The sequence below is a fragment of the Bison bison genome, unplaced genomic scaffold, assembly GCF_000754665.1.
Source record: "Bison bison bison isolate TAMUID 2011002044 unplaced genomic scaffold, Bison_UMD1.0 scf7180017864260, whole genome shotgun sequence".
NCBI classification, from domain to species: Eukaryota; Metazoa; Chordata; class Mammalia; order Artiodactyla; family Bovidae; genus Bison; species Bison bison.
This window is the reverse complement of record NW_011494832.1, coordinates 523,104-545,130: the sequence shown is the minus strand read 5'-3', so window position 1 is coordinate 545,130 and position 22,027 is coordinate 523,104. Positions and strand designations below refer to the sequence as shown.

Sequence of the window (22,027 nt, the reverse complement as noted above, 5' to 3'; positions counted from 1 at the left end):
TGGACTGATTGGATCTCCTTGCAGTCCAAGGGACTCTCAAGAGTCTTCTCCAACATCACAGTTCAAAAGCATCAATTCTTTGGCACTCAGCTTTCTTTATAGTCCAACTCTCACATCCATACATGACAACTGGAAAAACCATAGCCTTAACTAGATGGACATTTGTTGACAAAGTAGTCTCTGATTAAAGGTTATCCCTATATAAACATTGAATGAAGTGAAAGTCGCTCAGTTGTGTCCGACTCTTTGCGACCCCATAGACTATACAGTCCATGGAATTCTCCAGGCCAGAATACTGGAGTGGGTAGCCTTTCCCTTCTCCAGGGGATCTTCCTAACCCAGGGATTGAACCCAGGTCTCCTACATTGCAGGCGGATTCTTTACCAGCTGAGCTATCAGGGAACTGCCCTCAAATTTCCTTCTAGTTAATTGAGTAAGCTAAAAGAAAGGAGAATTTGGAGCCTACATCAAAGACTGCTTATAATCAGCCTTGTATTTATGCATCAGCCAGTAAAGTAGGCAGAGAGTACTTATCTTCCCTTACTGATCAAATCTCTTGAATCTTAGGGCTTTAGGAAAGCTTGAAAATCACTAATCTAAAGACAAAAGAATAGCATAGCAATGATAAGACCTAGGTACAAAGTATGGCTCTTTTATTTGTATGACTTTAGGCATGTTATTTAACCTGTTTAAGATAGTTTCCTTATTCATTTTTATGGTAATAGAGTATTTGTGAGTATTAGATAATAAAATAGGATTTAGCACAGTACATGGCAAATAATAATAGTTAAGTAATATTATTTGTTCATATTAGTAATAAAATTCAGTAGGTCCAGATTACAAAGGCCTTTCCACAAAGACATTCCCATGAGCTGGAGAGGAGAACTCTGAGTTTTATTAAGATTTTCTAACAATGCAGATCTCTTAGAGTGTTTAGGTAGTAATTTATGCTGCCAACAACTGCTAAATAAGGTCTTCAAAGAATCTCAGTACTGCTGTTCAAAGCTCTGACAACCATCTAGATTTTCTCTGCTCATCTCTCTAATGTTTAAAATTTTGGATTCCAGACCCCAGTAATGTCAGAAGGATCCTTTTGCTCTTTGCCAGTTACAGACTTAACGGCTCTTCTGCTTCTTTGTGGCTCAGACCCTCCTGGATTGTTGGAGACCATCGTTTGGGTCTTTCTCTGGCTTTCCCATTATGCTTTTCATTTTTTCCTTTGCCTATCTTGCTTTCCTCACAGAGGTCTATAAGTTGAAAGACTTGGTGGATACAACTGCTTCAAATGTAGACAGCTAGATTTTCTTGTCATATTTATCTCAGTTATTAAGAATTTCTCCTTGAATTAAAGGAGAATTATGTCTCTAATGGGCTTCCTTGGTGGCTCAGACAGTAATGAATCTGCCTGTAATTCAGGAGACCTGGGTTCGATCCCTGGATCAGGAAATCCCCTAGAGAATGGAATGGCAACCCACTCCTTGTGGGCTACAGTCCACAAGGTTGCAAAGAGTCAGACACGACTGAGCGACTTTCATTCACTTATTATGTCTCCACATGAGACCTCTGGAATCATTTCCTGGGATCCCTTCAGGCTCTGAGGTTGTAGAATGACAGAATATCTCATGCTGGAAGCTCTCCTGCAAAAGAGCTTTAGATAATTTGCTCATTGACCAAAAGTTTACTACTTCCCTGATTCAGAAAGGGTAGGCTGAATAGACAGACCTCTTTGATTTGTAAAGCTGGTGAAATATTTTCAGATTCCATTGAGTATGGAGGAATTTGTATATAGGACAATTTCTTCTGAGGGCTATAACTAGGTTTTATATGATTTCATACGTTTTTATGTTCAAATGGAGTCAGATGTGTGAGAATATTTTGCTTTGTGATTCAAAGTCATGAAACCTCTTCCCAAGAAAAATCTCCTCCATCCTAATTTCCAGATGTTTCATTTCACCCAGATGAAACAAAGCTCTCACTGTTGAGGGAGCAAGAGCAAACAACTGCTTTTTTTAGATACCATCATGAACTTGTGTCTTCAAGGGTTCACATACTCTGCAGCATTTCCAACTCCACCCAAGGATCCCATGGGTCTAAGTGAAGAAGAAAATGCTCTAGTCTTTAGATCTGAGCCCAAACAGCAAAATGAGGCCAGACCTTACCACTGCTCTAATCAAAATTTTGAAACCCAAGTATCTTGGGACCTCCTTGACTGACAAGTAGCATCCTCTCATGGAAGCTGGATGTCAAGACAGATGCTCCTGGAGCCTTACTAGCCTAGCCACCATGCTGTGGGACAACCCTCTCCATTGCTAGACAAGGATAGAATCAGAAAATTCTAGACCGCTTTCTTACTGGATCTTAGCAGGAGTGGAGCTACAAGGGAAACTGAAATGGTTTGGCCTCTTTAGACAATAAGATGGGCAGACAAGCCGGCTCCCCTTTAAGCATGAGGGCCAAGTCTCTGTCTGCTCCTGGCTGATAGGGACAGCCAGGCCTGGTGGTAGAAAACAAAGCAGGCCTTTAACGGTCCTGGATTGGGTAAAGGAATTTTCTATGGATTCAGCTAGTTAACTAGAGTTTTGCATTGGTTGGGGGGGGGGGTTGGCGGGCAACCCCAGCTAGTAGTAAAATCTTACTTGTTTATTTTCCTTGCATTTTTTATTTTTTTTTCAATCTATGGACCTTGCACGAGGAGTGGGTAACCATGTTTAGTTTCACAGGGACCCTAGCTAAGTCTTCCATTCATTCTACTTCACATCCTACATTTCAGAAGTTTAATAATATTACCTCCCCAAAATAATGATTGGCAAAATATAATCAAAAGACTAAAAACTAAACTCTTTTGTGTAATACATTATCCATTGACTATCATCTTACCCACAGGTGATATCTTGGCTGTTTTATGATATCACAAGGTCAACAGAAATTCCTAGGACCTTATTTCATGGTGTAATACTCTGAGTTAATAATATTGATGTCAGTCATCACCAGACCTATCAAGAAAGGTTGAGTCTCTATTCTTCTTCAACAATTTTCAACAACCTGTCTCCTTTTTTCTGATCCATTTTCAGTTGGCTGCCTTCTCCCCTGGCAAGTCTAGGCCCAGTGGAAGTGCTTATTCTATAAGTAATAGCTTTGTTTTTGTTTTTTCATTTCATTTTAGCACACATATCATTAGATCAAAAATCATTTTCTTCCTCAGTTATCAAGTGACCAGATCTCATGGGTTCAGCTCTTGCCAGGGCTGTTTAACTAAGAAAGTTCCTCTGTGAAATCTACATACTTAGAACACATTATGTACTTTGTACCTTGATAATATTAATTCTTAGTATTCATTTTTCCAACTTTCAGAAAAGAACCTGACCTTCAGGAACTGGTCAAGAATTCTCATGTGAACACTCCACGGGTTACTTCATCAGGTCATTTAAAATACTTCCACGTTTTTATTTCCAGTCAATAGAAAAAAAAAAAAAATTAACAACAAAGCAAAAAATGGCTTTCTATCTAAAATCATAGGATAACACCTGATAGATTTATACCTTTATAGATTTCTTGTTTACCCAGCTGTTATTTCATTGGAAACATTTTGTAAATTGAGGAAATAGGCATTTGGCCTGTAGCAGTTATCAGAATACCTGACTCTGAGCTCTGCTGCTAAGTCACTTCAGTCGTGTCCGACTCTGTGCGACCCCATAGACAGCAGCCCACCAGGCTCCCCCGTCCCTGGGATTCTCCAGGCAAGAACACTGGAGTGGGTCTCCATTTCCTTCTCCCATGCATGAAAGTGAAAAGTGAAAATGAAGTCTCTCAGTCGTGTCTGACTCTTAGCGCTAGATCTTAGTAAAATAACAAATATATAACAAATAGCTTTGGGGGAGATGGGACTCATAACTGTTAGTCATTTGTACTTAATTGTGAGCTACCTCAAACGGTAAAGAATCTGGCTGCAATGCAGGAGACCCGGCTTCAATTTGGGAAGATCCTCTAGAGAAGGGAATGGCAACCCACTCCAGTAGTATTCTTTCCTGGAGAATTCCCATGGACAGAGGAGCCTGGCGGGCTACAGTCTGTGGGATCACAAAGAGTCAGACACAACTCAGTGACTAACACCGCTATTACTATGTCTGATGATTTTCTTAACCCACAGGAGAGATTAGCTGAATGGTATTATTTTGAGAAGGAAGTAGAGGAAGAGCTAGTGATTATTCCTTGAGGAGCAGAGTTAGGGTTTTGGGCATCTGCACAGTCAAGGAAAGGGAAGCACTAAGAGTAGAAGGACTACTGGAAAAGGAGTATAAAACCACAAAGACCATTTTAGAGGTGAGCTCAATATATTGGCTTCAGTTAGGTGAAAAATAAAAACTTCCTAACTCTGAAAGCCACTATGGATTGTATTGTGAATGCTGTGGTGACATAATCTGTTTTCTCAAGAAGTAGTTCACAAAACTTTTCATATTCAGGTACATACTTACTTGGAAATAAGTCTGCAGTACTGCATCTTTAGGATCCGGAGTTGTCGGCAGCCCATTTCAAGGTTCTCAAGCATTTGGTCAGTAAGCAGGATACAACCAGAAACATCCAAAATGTGCAGGTAATGGCATTTTGCTGATAACATCTCCATTGCTGAGTCAGTAATCTGGACATAGAGCCAAAGTAACTACTGATTATTTCGACCAGCTGCATCCCAAGGAAGAATAGTATTTTGGTCAGTTTGGGCTGTTTTAACAAAATACTACAGACTAGTTGGTTTAACTAGCATATATTTATTTCTCAGAGTTCTAGAAGCTAAGTCCAAGATCAAGTTGCCCACAGGTTCAGTGTCTGGTAAGGGTCCTCCTCCTGATTTGTAGATGGCTCCCTTCTTGCTGTAACTGTACATGGTGGAATACTGGAGTGGGTTGCCATTTCCTTTTCCAGGGGATTTTCCCAACCCAGGGGTTAAACCTGGGTCTCCTGCATTGCAGACAGATTCTTTATCATCTGAACCACCAGGTAAGCCCAAAGGGAGCTCTAGTTTCTTTCTATTCTTCAAGGACACTAATTCCATCATGGGGGTGCGACCCTCGTGACTTCAATCTAAACCTAGTTACCTCCCCAGCGCCTTACCTCCTAATACTTTCACGCCAGGGATGAGGGTTTCAACATGTGAATTTTGGAATGACATAAATACTCAGTCTATAACAAATATAGTCAGAACCCTTGCATATTCTCTTACCATGTGATGAGCCTATAACTCAGGTCAGTGACTTAGTCTGTTTCCAGAACAGTAAAAGGTCTCTTTCAAGTGGCACTATAAGAATTTGTGATCTTGCTGTTATTTTTATTTTAGAGTTACCTATTTAGGATGGGAAACATCATCAAAATTTTCTAGTAATATTTGTCACACCAGTATGAGCAACTTACGAAATTCTGCTGTAACAGCATTTGGCTTTAAATTTGAAATCCACTCTAAGGCATCATCAATTTGAGAAGCATAAGTTTAATAACACCACATGTTACAAAACTGTAATATATGTATTACATGAATATATATATATATAATATATATTAACCTACAAACAGAATCAACTTGCTATAAGAAGGGATCTGGACATCTCTGATGGTTTGTATATGGAATAATTGGTTCTGGAAAGGGACTAGTAGGTGAGAGAGATGTTTGTAGGCAGCAGAGGAAAGAAGAGCAGAAGCCACAGAGACTACATGAATCTCACACTGAGAATTTCTGCTAAGGGTTCCAACATCTTGAGGGTTTGCACAGATGTTCTGTAGAAGTAATTCAACTCCACTTCTTAGATTACTTCACTTACTCAAGGTCTAGTGTTTGAATTTATAGCTGAACTGAGACTTGTTGCAGAATCAACTAGATTACTCTCCCCAAAGGAATTTTTTTCCAACTGGATTTAATTTACTTTAAATGTTTGAACATTCTAAAAAAACATGCCATGAGGCTAAGCTCTTGTTTTTTACATAAAATTGAGAGAATTATGCAGAGACCCCCTTTAATTTGAAATGTATACTTTTTATGTTTGGAAAGATAGATGTCATTGTCTAAGTATGCCCTGTTTCCAGAACATGCTCAGGACCAAGGTTTAACATTGCAACTGATTCTCACATAAATGCCTTCAGACATTCCTGCCACACTCTATGGGTCTCTGAGGATCTGATATCATTGGGAGCAGGAGTTAGCCTGCCCCTAATGAATTGTAGGAAAAGGAAAGACAATGAGATGATGGAAAAATACCAGAGAGGTAGAGCTCAGAGTACTAGGTTTTTTTGTTACTGGAGGAACTGAAAAGGAGCCCAACATTTCCTGTAGATCAGAATCCCAAGTGTTCAGTGACTGAGGTGATGTTTTTGGAACTTATGGGAGCTGGAAACTGGAGGTCGAGGTGACTGGCCACATTCTTAACTCCCAGATACAAGGTCTTGATCTCAGTCCTACTGAGCAGAGATTATGTTATTCCCATATTAGTGCTGGGTAGGATGAGGTCATAGTACTACTCACTAACCTTGGAGGTGAGCTGGTTATAGGGACCTTCCAGGAGGTGTATAAGATGCCCATTCAAGATTAACTCATGGACTTTTGGGAAATGTAGCCTAGAATGATAAGCCAGACACTGAAGTGTATTATGGCTCATCAGAAACAATGGAACTGAAATATATTAGACAGGACCACAGCCTTATGATTTCTGAGGCTGTGGGGAGTGTTCATATTATGGTCATTACATCTTCTGAATCAGAATATTCATTTCACCTGCATAGATGGTAAAGCTCAATGCTTTTCCTTTACATTGAGACTCTGAAATAATCTACTCTCCTTCCTTTTTCTCAGTCTAGATCTTCAGTGTAGAGTGATGCATTTTATAAAATGTTATTTGTGTTATCCTCCTTAGTTTCTAGGCTGTAAGACAACGTCCACTGCACATTTTGTTGAAGGAACTCTGTCGGTTTTTCCTTACAAAAACAAAACAAACAAACACAAATCCTCTGCCGCAGTTCTTGTTCTCTTTAGAGTCTTTCCTTTTCTCATTCTCCTATTTCCCTCCCTTATTAGTGGAGCCTCTTAAAAACCCAGTCAACATCTGTGCTTTCTTTAGAGCCAGGGCAGTTCCCAGTGAGCCATGTGTTACCCATGTGTCTGTGTGTCCGTGTGCAGTGAAAGCAAGGACCCCACGAGCTGTGACTGCCCAAGCTGCAGAGGGTTCGTGGTCACTGCTGTCCTGATACCTTGCCCCAGCTTACTTCTAGAACCAGATGATGCTGACCAGAAAGACATCTGGTTTCCCTAGTTCTAAAGGCTGTTGAACAAAGAAGAATTTTATTGTAAATTTTCTAGATCAATTTTGTCATGATTGACCATAGCTTTCCCACCACTGCCTCCTCCTTATTGTGGGATGGTTAATGATAGAGAAATCAGGAGGTTCTAGCATCACTCTCTTAACCTACTCACTACCCAGACTGAACAACTGAGAAGCTGAATTTTTAGACCAGTTAGAATGCAAGGAGTCTTGAAAGTTCAGGCGATACTTTAATGTGTGCAACAGAAGAGGACAAAATTGTTAGTAACTTCACAATTTCTGAGGATTTTTTAAGAGATATTTTAGTTTTCTTCCCTTTGGGTAGTTTACTTCCTCTGAGGTTTTTCTGTTAATTTGGTTTGGTCTTTATCTTCTCCTTTAGAGGCTTTTCTCCTAAGTGTGGCCTCATGTCCTTGACTGTCTGCTGGTGATTAATAGTGAAAAGCTAAAAACTGATTGGACTTCCCTAGAGGCTCAGCAGTAAAGAATCCACCTGCAATGCAGAAGATGCAGGTTTGATCGCTGGGTCAGGAAGATCCCCTGGAAAAGGAAATGGCAACCCACTCCAGTGTTTTTGCCTGGGAAATACCATGAATAGAGGAGCCTGGTGGGCTACAAATAATGGTGTCATAAAAGAGTTGGACATGACTTAGCGACTAAACAAAAACAACAACAAAAGCTGAATGGAAGGTCTGAGTGCATAATATGGGCCTTCTCTTCTTTCAGCTTCAGTGGGCTAAATGAGTTATTTGTTGGAAAATCCACAAATGTCAGTATTTTTCAGTTTTCATCTTGGACTAGTCAGAGTCCCCAGAAAAAAGAATTCCAGACTCCTGCCTGGAGGGAAAGATCTGGCAGCCAAATTCTGGATGCTGTGTTGGAAAAGTGCTGAGTATCTCTGCATTAAGCATTTAGTCACTTAATTCCCATTTTTACTTTTGTATCCAAGCTCTCAGTTTTACATGATGTCTTCCAGCCTGGCCACCTTCTGTTTTATTATCTGTAGAGTGGATAGTAGAGAGATTTTACTCCCCTCCTCCATCAGAGAACATTCAACAATATCTGGAGACATTTATTATTGTCATGACTGGAGGTATGGGGGGCAGGGGCTAGGTGCTACTGACATGTACTGGATAGAGAGCAAGGATGTAGTTAAACATCCCACAGTGCACAAAACAATCCCCCACTGTAAAGAATGATCTTGTCCAAATGTCAGTAATGCCACGGTTGAGAAATCTGGCTCTAGGAAATATATCTCAAATCTGGTGAGGATGACGAGGGGTAGTTGCCTGAAAGCATAGAATAGGGAAGGAGATCTATTGATGTAACTACTTCTCAAGAACTTTTAACCCAGTCTTCCTTACTTTAGCCATCCTCTTAACCCAGTTACAGAAGTATACAGTATTGCCAAGTTGAAGGTTATGGTGTAAATCCATTCTTTCCCCAGCTTTCTCTACTATTGGTTTAGGATTCAAAGTTGTCTCTGGTATGCTAAATTAATTCATCTATTTTCAGGTTTCCAAAATTTTGTTGCTTTTGTCTCCTACTGTTTTCCCTATCATTGTGGGCCCTTATCCTTCTTCTGCAGTTTTGGTAGCGTTTCAAGAGGGAACAAAATTATCAGGGTATATTTAATATGCCAAATTAATCCAGAACCAGAGACCTCTATTTCTTGACCTGGTGATATTATCTGTAGTATATTAAGAGAAAAGAAAGTAGGTTACAGTGCATTTTAGAAAGTATGATTCTATTCTTTAAAAAGCAAGACAAACCTTCTTTAACTATAATCTCTGTACATAGAAAAGAATTCTACGTCCTGGATGGTGGTATGACTTTGAATTTTTACTTTCATACTTTTAATATATGCAGTACAAAGATTTTGTAATGAGTATATATTCCTTTCAAAAACAGACGTCAAGAAAAATTGTCAAACACTTGAAAAATAAGACAAAAGACGGTTGCCTACCCTTTCACGTTTACTGGAACATTATTTTAACAGGTCCAACTGAGAAATTATACAAGGAATTATGCCGCTTTTTGGACATACTATTTATTATCGATTAGGGCTCAAATTCTACCTGTTGTATTTTTGTCTAAGAGAGATGCAGATTATTTCTGGTAGAAACTATAGCTCCAAGGTTATTGATTTGTTACCTTATAGGACTTTAACCAATTTTGGATTTAACCTAACAATCATGTTCCAACATTCTTTCTTCAGTTCCTGTAAATGCTCAGTTTGATCAAATGCTGAATGAACTGACATTATCATTTTGCTGGTTCTCTCATTAGTGAATTAAATAAATATTTGACACATTTTTATATTTGTATGAGAATTGTCTTTAACTTTTTCCAAGTACTACTTTTACACAAATGAAATCATAAAGCTACTTACAGTTTGGGGAAGGAGAACTCTTGATGAATACCTCAGATATGGCAAAGAAAAGTTCTATTATGAGTCCAACACCTAATTGCTACCCTGCCTGTGTTCTTTGGCAGTACTTCAATCTGACATGTCTGAGCTCTAACTCCTGCACATACCTTTGGACAGCCAGCAACACTGAGAGATGTGAGATTAATACAATAAATGGCCAATGCTTTAATAATTATATCTGATAGTTGGGGGCAATAAGAGACATCCAGATGTTCCAAGGTCAGTGAGCCTTTGCAGAATACCTGCAAGAAATTCCAAAGTTAGTGGTTTTCTTTTTTTTTTATTTTTCTTAGTCTTTATTCAAATTTTATGCCGTCTTACCCCACGGAAGTTTATTTAGTATGCATTTCAGCTCTTGAGATGTAGATGTGTTACATTTTGTTGCAAACAAAGAAGCCATTAAGTCCAAAATCTCCTTATAACAAAAGATACTCAGACATCACTTAACAGTTCAGTAATATTCAAATTCCTGCTAACATAATTTGGTTTTCTATCACTAACGGAATTTTACCCATATGGTTAGTACTTAGAGTTATATTCAGCTCAGTGGGTAGAAGAAAAGAAATCTGGAGATAAGAATTAGATGGCAAACACTCTGGGGTTGACGCTAAAATATAATGGAAAAAGCACAGTTTTTGGAATCAGACAGACTTGAGTTTTAATTTCATTCTACCACTTTATTAGCCTTGAAACCTTAGCAAGTCACTCAATTTTTCTGAGCCTCAGTTTCTTCAAGTTAGGGAAAATAATATCTACCCTCCAGCATTGTTCTGGAATGCCAAAATGTTCATCTAAAATTTCTAGGGCTAGAAAAGGTCTGGAAATCATTAAAAGTTCTTCCCTTTATCTTGGTTGTTCTTAATTTTCATTCCTACTTTCAGTAAAAAGAAAAAAAGCCTATATTAAAATTTACATACAGTGTCATTTGAGGGGCAGTTTAACATATTGATTAGTTCTTAGGAAAGATTGAGGGGAGGAGGAGACAGAGGATGAGATGTTGAATGGCATCACTGACTCAATGGACATGAGTTTAAGCAAATTCTGGGAGACAGTGAAGGACAGGGAAGCCTGGCCTGCTGCAGTCCATGGTGTCGCAAAGATTCAGACACGACTTAGCAACTGAACAACAAGCAGTCAATAAATATTAATTATTACTGGAATTTGCATATGATACCAGTAATAATAAAGATGCACATTTGTGTTGTACTTTGGAGAAAACCGAAAGATACTGGTTATTTTGCCCTAAGTCATCATCTTTTTCTGACCACAGTAACCATCAGTGATTCCTCTCCTCTGACCTCATACAAAACTTGTCTTTTTCAGCTGATTCAGCACTTACAGTACTTGACTCATTCCTGTTTTGTAGCTCAGTTTATATGGAGGTTTGTTTTCTCTAGCAACTAAGTGATGTCAGATATTGGAAGGGGCAGCTTGTAAGGAGATATTGAGGTCCCTGTTATTGGAGCTAATCAAGCATAGAGGGCACAACTAGGGAAATCTAGCTTTAAAGGATTGGAATTGGTCTTAAAACTCAGCTCACATTCAATAAGTTTTTCATTTAGAGTGCAATAAGTCTCTCAGAGGTACTGTCTGGAACTCTGCTTGCTTCTTATACCCCTTTCATAAGCATCATATTTAGACTACAGTAAGTTCTCAATAAATACTAGCTGCTTGCTCAATCTGTGAGTATCTTCAAGGATTTAAAGACTTGTGTTTTAATAATACAGGAATTCTTATGTTGCAAGGGGTAGGATAACATGGTTTTCTATTTAGAGAGTGGATAGAGTTCAAGAAACCAGAGAAAATATAAAGCAAGAAGGAATAGTTGAACTATAAGAAAAACTTATTAAAAGATGAAACAAGCTTCAAAGGGAAATTCAAGTCTCTGCATGTCTGCAGACTCTTCAGAAGCATCTGTTAGTGTCTTGGACTGCTTGAATCAGTTCTGCTTTAAGCCTTTTTAAAAGCTTTGATATTCTTTGAAGTTAAACTTTCTCAGAATTTTTAAATTACAGAAGAACTTATAAAAATGATTAATAAGGCCTATGATGCATTCATGGTAGCATTCTCATTCAGGGAAAATCTGAGGCACAAAGATGAGTCCAGGGCTTTATGTTTGGCATAAATCAGTGCAGATCCAAGAAATAAGTCAGAACTTTCCCTCTCTTACAATCCATATTTTCCTTTAGAGATTGTAAGTTGTATTAAGTACTTAAGCCTACAGGCATGTTTTTCAGCATAATCACTCATGAAATTCCATACCCCCCTTACCCATAAGATTATTTATGCTCTTCTGGCTACAATGCTTCAGGATCACACATATATTAATACTGTTGATTTTCTTATCTTGGAAAATGCTACTCTGAGCTTATTCAAAGTAAAAATCTTTTATAATGAAAATGGAGAGAAAGTACAAAAATTATCAAGTCATGGGATTGACTTTCATCCCATGTATCAACCAGTTTTGCCATGGGTTAGCAGTCTTGAGAAGGAAATGGCTACCCATTTCAGTATTCTTGCCTGGAGAATTCCATGGAGAGAGGAGCCTTGTGGGCTATTCCATGGGGTCGCAGAGTCAGACACAACTGAGTGACTAACACTTTGACTTTCTCAGCAGTCTTTAAGACAACTTCCAAATCTCTTAGTTAAATAATTTCTTCTCTGTATTTCATGAATTGAATCACTGTGTGGGGGCTTAATGACTGCATTCCTAAATTGGATATGTGGAAGAGACTGAATCTCACTAATATTTACCGAATGTGACAATAATGTGCTTCTGTCAAAATCCTAATTTAAACTACCTCAAAAGATGTCAGCTCGCAGTCTTAAAAAAGCTCACCTCATGGTGCATACTCATAAAACCATCTCTTGACTATTTATTTGCCTTATTAATTTCTAATTAATCCTGCTACAGAGTTCTGTGTGGGAGTAGGATACAGTTTTCTACTGATAATTATGGAGAATTCTTTTGCTATCATGAACCATTTTCTATAATGAAGGCTATTTGGGGCTAGTTGAAATACAACTTCCTCAATTCTAAGTTATAAACTGAATTCAAAGCTATAGTCTCTTATAATGCTTTGTCCCCATTAGGCCTCAGAACAGGTAGGAGTGGTGGTTGCCTGAGCACACCGAGCTGTGAAATCTGGGCCCTGGCACCAAAACCAAACTATCAGTGCCTAAGTGTCCACTACCATCCCTATCACCCCACTGATAAGATGCCTCCCCTGCATTCACGTGCTCCCTGCCAGGGAAACTAGGCTTAGCTTGGGCTCAGCGTTACAGGATTATACCACTTTTAGAGGAGCCTACTGTTTTTAAATACGGAGAGGACTGTGAAAGGGAGAAAGGGCAAGGCCAAGACCCAAAACAAATATTTCCAAAGATACTTTCACTGTGAAATTTCTTATCAGTTATATAGTGATTTGAGGGAATAAGCCACAGCTCAAATGTACTTTATTCCATGAAGTTTTTCCCAATTCCTCACTCTGGAAGTAATGACTCTCCAAAATTTCTGTAGCTTTAATTTTTTGTCCTTCTCACTTTCCACTTATATTATAGCTATTTATACAACTGTCTTATCTTCTGCATTGACTGTAGCTTCTTGAGGGCAGAGACCATGTCTAAATTATCTTGTGGCCAACATCTGGTATACAGATGAAGTTCAAGATGAGAGTTTCCAAAGAGAATGGAAAATGTCTCTCATCAAAGGAGTGAGGAGAATGAGCTCCCGTAGATTCCACTAAGCCCAGTCCTACCTGGCACTCTGTTCAGTAACTGCTAGTGAACAAGAGTAGTTAAGAGGACAGAGTTTGGAGTCCACTAGCCTAATTTAAAATCCTGCCACTTAGAAGCTCTGTCTCTCTAGATAAATTATCCAACTTTTCAATGTCTGAATGATCTCACTTGCAGCATGGGAATAAAATGGTATAGTTATTATGGCACCTACTTCATAGAGTTGTTAGGGGGATTAAGTGAATTAAGATGAATAAAAGAATTGAACAATGCCTGGAACATAGCAGTTAGTAAGTAATAGCTAGTAATATTATTTGTACCTACTGATTCTCTATGGGTATGATTTCAAAATTTTTAAAATCATCACACCATAATAAAAATATTTTGAGCATATACTTTCAAAAAATGTAAATTAAATGTACTTGTAAATTATATAGATATTCAAATATATATTATAAAGTATGTAAAAATAAAATATATGAGATAAAACTAAATCATAATAGAAGTTCTAATATTTTCTTGTCACACCAAAATAGATCATCTTGTTCACTTGCCAGAGTAAATGCTTTCTCTAGAGAAACCTACTCAATGGTATGCCTTTGGTTGTCAGTAAGCTTTAATGACATACTGGCTCTACAGACTCTAGGTATGGGTAAAAACAAGGGAATTACTTTTAAAGTATCAAATGTGACAAGTACATAAAAAGATGTCAAATATAAGAAAATTATAAACAGGTTGAGTGAGTGGAAGAAAATGCATATTGGAAGGAAGATCAGGAAGGTCAAAACAAAGTATCTCTGAATTATAATTTGAAATTAGGACTGTTGAAAGAAAATCCTAGATTTTCATCTTCAAAAAAAATGAGCTAAGTTTGGACTACCCAAAGGTCAGTTAGGTATTTTTTTGTGGCTTGAAATATAACCAATATTTTTTTCCATTTTTAAAAAATAAGAAAAGGATATCAAGTGGCCAAGTTACCTGACACTCCAGCAACCCCATGAGAGCAAAAGGGTGAGGAAATTGCCTTTTTTTTTTTGCTTTAAATGATTATTAATAATATTTTTAAAATTGAAGTGTGGTTGGTTGAAGTGTTGTATCGTGCTAATTTCTGCCATAACTCAGTTATACCATATATGCAATATTTTTTGTATTCTTTCTCATTATGGTTTATCCCAGGAGATCAGCTATAGTTTCCTGTGCTGCACAGTAGGACCTTGTTGTTTTTCCATCCTATGTATATTAGTTACATCTGCTAATCCCAAACTCCCAGTCCTTCCTTCTCCCAGCTCCCTCCCCTTTGGCAACCACAAGTGTGTTCTGTATATCTGTGATTCTGTTTCTGTTTCATAGATAATTTCATTTGTGTCATATTTTAGATTCCACATATAAGTGATATCATATGGTATTTGTCTTTCTCTTTCTGACTTCACTTAGTATGAAAATCTCTCCATGTTTCTACAAATGGCATTATTTCGTTCTTTTTATGGCTGAACAGTATTCCATTGTATATGTGTGCCACATCTTTATTCATCTGTCAGTGGACATTTACTTTGTTTCCATGTCTTGGCTATTGTGAATAGTGCTGCTATGAACATAGGGTACATGTATCTTAAAAAAGATACATTAATTTAAAAATTAATAATTTTATCTGTGTATATGCCCAGAAGTGGGATTGCTAGACATTATGGTAGTTCTTTTTTTTTTAGTTTTCTAAGTGACCTCCATAATGGTCTCCATAGTAGTTGTACCAATTTACATTCCCACCAGCAGTGTAGAAGGGTTTCTCTTTCTCCATACCCTCCCCAGCATTTGTTATTTGTAGACTTTTTTTAGTGATGACCATTCTGACAGCTGTGAGATTGTACCTCATTGCAGGGTTGATTTGCATTTCTCTAATTATTAGTGATGTTGAGCATCTTTTCATGTGTCATCTGTATTTATTCTTTGGATAAATGTCTATTAAGATCTTTGGGCAGAGAAATTACTTAAGCTATAATAATCAGCTTTAAAGAATTGATGGGTTTCTATTTGCACAGTCAGCCCTCGACTTCTTATTTTTTCTCCTTCTTTCCCAAAAAAACGGCAACTCAGAACTTTAAGGACAAAGTCACAGTGTCATCCTGTGACCTCTTCCATTTAAGAATCTCTATTGAATAATGAGTTCATCAACTGTTATTGATGCTTTGATCTCCAATTTTGGTGCATAATGGAATAAGATGATGTAATCAAGGGAGGTTCCTGGTCTAGAAGAAAAACAAAGGGCCAGGAATTTGAAGTTGTGTCTGTGACCTTGGGCAAGTTACTTAACTTCAAATTTCCTCATCTTTAAGAGGAGAATGAAAACAACTGTCTATCTCTCAGGTTTACTGGAAGGTAGAGAGAAAATGTGTACTCCAGGATCCCTTTGCAGACGTAATACCCTGTGTAAATGCTGACTTTTTGTCTGTCAGCAGTGGAACCAGAGAGGCTGTAGAACAATCCTGCCTGCCAATTAAGACATGAGAATACCACCTTACCACCTTCAACGTGCTGGAGGGTTTGAGATGAAGAAATATCATGCACACAATTTAACTGGAAGTTAACAAAGAGGATTATTAGAAGTCATGACATAGAAAAACCACAGCTTCTATCAGACATGCCTCAGGTGCTCAGTTCATGTCAGGTGAGGTGCAATGAGCCTAGGCATGCTGCATAAAAGAGAGATCAAAAGCACATTAGCCACTTAGGCTTAAGAAGCATAAACTCATACTACTGTAGGAAAGTGAGATTCTGACATTTATTTTTCCTGCCCTTTTATTTTTGCCTTCAGATAATCTGACTTTGGGCAAGTTTTAGATTACATAGGATAAACTAATGTTCCAGGGACAGCTTAAATTGAGAGAGGCCTCCAAAGGATTATCTTCCTATAACATATTCTCTCATAGCTCTTTTCTGTGGATGTTCAACATGAAAATAACAGATGTGTGCATTCATTTAATGAATCTATCAGCATTTCAGTTGTTGGAGAATGGTTCTCTCCAGTGGGAGTAGGCAAGAAGCCAGTACTTGTGCGGGGTGTTCTCAGTTTCCGCTGTTTATCAGACATGAAAACATGGTACCCAAGACTCCATTATGCCTTGAACAGTAGAGACTGTGGGAAAATGACAGGCTTTCAAATCCCACATCCTCTGAAGTGCTGGCAAATTTTCAATTCTATTGAATTGCCTCAACAATTGGAAACACACTAGCATAAGGAGCAGTGGAGAATTCTGAGCTTATTTCTTTTGCTCATAGCCTTTGAAAAGAGAATAAAGCCTAGGTATCTTGGTAGGAGTTTGTGACTCAGTTGATTTCAGGTCCTTAGTTCTCTAAAGAGTATTTTGTTCTATTATAAATAGACTGTTCTTGGCATGGGTAGCCATGAAGCATCAATTTCTGTAACAAAGCTCATACTTATTCCAGGTTCTGTGGGAGGTGCTTTTTCCATAAGGTTTCAGATACCCAGTTCTTAATTCTACTAGAGGGATTCCTTAGTTCCTTCTTCTGAGACCATGTGAAATAATTCTGAACCTGAGATCTTCTGATATCTTCATCATAGACTGTTTAGTCAGTTACTTCCTAATAATAACCTATATTAGTGGATAAGATAAAGAATTTTCCTGAGTGGTATAGCCAAGAGATAAAGTGTCCAGACGTCTGGATGCCCCATCTTCCCACATGCAGGAGATTTCATAGCTTCTACTGCACCAGAGGCCAAGAATTGTGGCCGTTTAGGAAATGGATCTTCTGTTTGTTGCTTCCCTTACAATCAATAAACATAACTGTATCCCTGGGGAAGAGGTGGAGTTATTGAAATCCCATGGTTTGATAATTCTTAAATGGTTTAATCTTGGAAACCAAATAGAAATCAATGTTTTTTTTTAAACATTGTTGCCATGTGGAGCCAACACATCTAATCCATCTTTGGCACTGTAAGTTATTCTGTGTCAAAGCCCACTAAAACTGATTTTGGTTTAGTACTAGAGGGTGAGGTCTATGAACTGATGAGAGTGAGTGATGAGAGTCTGGTATAAACAACATTTTATAACTATTCAGAAAGTTTAGTAATTCAAAGTAGGAGTTTAAGATCAGAAAAGAGTCACTGGAGAGTCATTCAGTTCTTGTTTTTAGGTCAAGAATGAATCCAGGATGAGTGCTAGGGCAAAACAAGAATCCAGTTTTTCTTACACTTGCAGAACAGGCTGGCTGTAGGCGATTATTAAGGAGGAAGACGCAGATAGGACTGTTGGGGAACGAGGCCTTTCCAACCTGAGTAGCCATGTAGATGCTCCATGCTAGTTGTAAGGGTTTCAGTTCTCTAGCGCAGGGAGTCCAGGGTACAGGACTGAAAACCCTGAATCCTCAGTCTTCAGTTGGACTCAGCCTGGAGCAGACCCATATCTATAGAACCATTCAACTTACTAAACATTCCTGGGTCAAGCTGAAAGCCAGATGAACAGCCATGGATCTTGCTTTGCTGTTCTCCCAGCTATGAAATAGCTTATAATTTGCCCCATATGGCCACACTTCCCCTGTCCCTTATTCCTTGATCTTTCCTCTCTTCTCCCCTTTCTGTTTGCAAGTCAAGGTAAATCTGTTACTAAAGGTCAAATAAAAAGTAAAATCAAAAGTTTGTAAGTCAGGATAAAAGAGGTCAAAACACACTGAAGATTAAAGGGGAAATGGAACTTATTATCTCAAGTGTCCAAGCAGTTAGGGCAAAATTAAGGATCTCAAAAAAGAAGAGTCCCTAAGAGAACAATGAGGGATGTGGAGGTTCTAGCACCTCCACTGCTGCTTTTACCCAAAACCAAAAGTTATCAGATACCTTTGTGATCATCAGAGAATATGACAGTAACCTAGACTTTATCTGGGCTCTTAAAATTCATCAGCAGTGCCATTTGCAAGATACCAGTAAACCAGCTTGTGAAGAATATAAACAACAAGCTAGACAGAAAAGACAACAGAGAGTAGATGAAGCTGAATCACTACCACATGCCTCTTATCTCTCTTATATGGTTATAAGTCCTACCCACTGCATTCTGATTAGAGGGTTTTAAAAGGTAGATAGCCTTCTATGTTGGAGAAGGCAATGGCATCCCACTCCAGTACTTTTGCCTGGAAAATCCCATGGACGGAGGAGCCTGTTGGGCTGCAGTCCATGGGGTTGCTAGAGTCGGACACGACTGAGTGACTTCACTTTCACTTTTCACTTTCATGCATTGGAGAAGGAAATGGCAACCCACTCCAGTGTTCTTGCCTGGAGAATCCCAGGGATGGGGAAGCCTGGTGGGCTGCCATCTCTGGGGTCGCACGGAGTCGGACACGACTGAAGCAACTTAGCAGCAGCAGCAGCAGCAGCCTTCTCTGTTAGAGATAATAAAAAAATTTTTTTTAATTTTTTTCATTAAAAAATAATAATAAATAAAGAGGAGGCCATGACTGGATTTGAAGAACAACGACAGTTACCTACATCTGAATCTTCCCCTGTTCCCAAAGCCATAAAATCTATTGAGAGGACAAATAAAATTCCATAGGACCCATACATTCATCATTACTAGGACACAGAGAACACCTCACATTACCTATACATAGAGTAAAAACAGAAACAAACTCCAGCAGAGCTCCCTTAGCCACCATGAGTCTGTGGGTAAAGAGTGGGAGAGCGGATGCTTAAGACTGTCTTCAGAGTAAAGGGATGACGAGAGCTGAGAGGATGCACAGACAAAATCACTCCCAAGAAAATAAAGTGCAGCGGTAAATGCCAAAAATGCTGAATCAGACTTGGTAGTTCATAGCCCTGGACACCTGACTTGGCTATGGAAAACAGCTTGAAAATGAGGGTACCACAAACTTCCCAGGCAGCCAAATCAGAATCGTGGTTGTTGTTGTTACTGTTCAGTTGCTCAGTCGTGTCTGACTTTTTGTGAACTCATGGACTGCAGCGTGCCAGGCTTCCCTGTCCTTCACTGTCTCTGGGAGTTTGCTTAAATTCCTGTCTGTTGAGTCGATGATGCCATCCAACCATCTTATCCTCTGTCTCCCCCTTCTCTTGCCCCCCAATCTTCAATCCAGAAGCATGGCCATCATCCTTAACCATAGCTTGACCCTGTCCCATCCAAACCATGACCATTCTGTGGATTTGCTATCCAGATAGTCTCCCATTCATTCTCTTCTGTTGCTGTTCAGGCTGCCATCTTCTCTCCCCTGGACTATAACAAAAACCTCTCAACATATTTCTACCTTTAATAGTGATAGCAGTTCTTTCTCCCCTCTGATCTTCAATCCATCTTCTATATTGCTTATTAAAGTGATTTTCCAACAGATAGGCTCTCATTGTCATTCCCATGCTGGATTAAGTATCTCAACTGAATCCTTCTGTGGCTTCGTTTATCACAGCATAATGGCAAGAATTGTCACTCTGGAATAAGACATGTTATACCCTAGCTCACATGCTTGCTTGTTTCATTATTTGGGGTAAGATTCATAACCTCTCTGAACTTCAGTCTCCTTATCTGTAAAGTGGAATCAAAAGTATTACCTACCTCATAAAGTAGCTAATTACTGAATGGGAAATACTTAGAACAGTGTCTGGCATGTAGCAGATGCTAAATTAATGTTACAATGACTAAGTGGTATTGGATTTTTCTAAGTCTCTTTATTCTACTAGACCCAGACTCAATATTCTTTAAAGATTTTAGAATGATTTCTCTTTTCAAAAACAGATTATCTCAGTGTCCACTACATAGAAAGTCCAGTCCAAATGTTTTCAGTTCAGTCACTGAGCAAACTGTCCCATTTTCATAAAATCAGTTAATCTGAATTAGACAGATTATTGTCTTTACATGAGGGCGTGGAATTCTTCATTCAAGTTGAACTTAATCATCTAAAGTTTTCTCCAATTTTGTAATTGCAAATAAAATTCTAGTGTTGTACTAAGGAAACTGAAGATCTTTCTGGAAGAACATGACCAAAGAAAATACTTGAACTTTGGGGCAGCCACAGGCCCCATCTATATAAGCACAGCCAGACACACTGCAGAGAGCTCACAACAGCCACAGGTGCCATGCTTGACAGTGACCACCTACCTGCCCAACTTACCTATGGGTCTCTGCTCTTGGCTCCAGCGACTTTCAGTTCCTTACTTCATTGCTGGGCCTCAAGATCTGATTCAGAGCCCACTGTACATTGGTCATCCCTTTTTGGATGCCACTGATTCAGCCAACATCCAGGGATCCAAAACTCATGTTCCAGACTTCCAGTTTCCAGTCTGTCATGGAAGTCTGGAACTTATCAGTCCCATCCTCAAAACAAGAAAAAAGCTGAGCAAACTGAAAATCAGCAGCTCTCCTTAGATCTGTCAGATAATTGAGGTCATAAAACAAACCACCACTGTCAAAATTGGAGAGTCAGGCAAATACAGAGAATTAAGGCTTACTAGTCGCAAAGAGTTGGACACAACTGAGTGATTTCACCCTCACTTTTCACTTTCATGGACTGGAGAAGGAAATGGCAACCCACTCCAGTGTTCTTGCCTGGAGAATCCCAGGGACAGAGGAGCCTGGTGGGCTGCCATCTATGGGGTTGCATGGAGTCAGACACGACTGAAGTGACTTAGCAGCGGCAGCAGGAGCAGCAGGAGTGGGGAAACTTGTGGCTGGAGCCAGTACAAGTAGGCACACTGAAAGGGTAATTGACTAATTGCTGGAAACCGAGAATGGAGTAGCCTGAGAGAAAAATTCCTGGTGGGCCAACCTTAAGTGGGCCTACAGACTTTCGTGAGCTTTACCTCTAGGAGGGCCTCTAAGAGGGCCTCTAAGTTCTGACAGCAGAGACTTAAGGGGAGGAATAAAGTATTTAGTAACCATTTTGAAATAATGCTCTGGACATATGCAAGGCTGGTTCAAAATTCAAAAGTAAACTAATGTAATTCATCACATCAATAGTCTAAAGAAGAAAAACTATATGATCATATCAAAGATTGTATTTTGCCGGGGACCAGCCCCGGCTGATCCAGGGTATTCGAAGGAGAGACGGCATAGGCGAAGATCAGGAAACAATTGCTTAATTAAATGTTAATTAAGGATATAAAGAGTAATAGAATGAGGATAGCTCAGTAGGAAAATTCAGTGAAGAAAAGAGGCTGAAATAAGGATAGCTCAGTGAAGAAATTCAGTGGAGAAAAGAGGCTGAATAATTCAGCCAGAAGGTAAGAGAAAGAACGACATGGGGATACCAAGTTTCAGTGAACAAGGCCCGCACTTTTTTTTCCAAAGTAGTTTTTATACCTTAAGTTATGCATAGAGGATAATGGGGGAAGGGGTAGAGTCAGGCAGCAAGCCAGGCTTTCTTCCTGCAAACTTATCATATGCAAAAGCTTAGGTGATTTGCATCATCTTCTGGCCCGGAGGCCTGTTAACATTTTAAGACCTTTTCTTCAGAAAACTTATTTTTCTCTAAAGGTGATTGGTCAGGAGCCACCCTCCAAAAGCATTAGATAAAGTTGCATTCCTACAGAGCAAAGGTGTGGTGGGCTATAACAAGA

The 22,027-nt window shown here is 39.0% G+C and overlaps 1 protein-coding gene across 1 annotated transcript in view; it reads right to left on the bottom strand.

Moving 5' to 3' along the window:
* FBXL13 (F-box and leucine-rich repeat protein 13) overlaps positions 1 to 22,027 on the bottom strand; it is a 203,763-nt gene that overhangs the window by 5,359 nt on the left and 176,377 nt on the right. Inside the window, exons 17-18 of the mRNA XM_010848085.1 lie at positions 9,837 to 9,971; positions 4,473 to 4,636 (exon numbers count right to left, since the gene is read on the bottom strand). Of these exons, the coding sequence (XP_010846387.1) occupies positions 4,473 to 4,636; positions 9,837 to 9,971 (299 nt within the window). The remainder of the gene's footprint in view (positions 1 to 4,472; positions 4,637 to 9,836; positions 9,972 to 22,027) is intronic.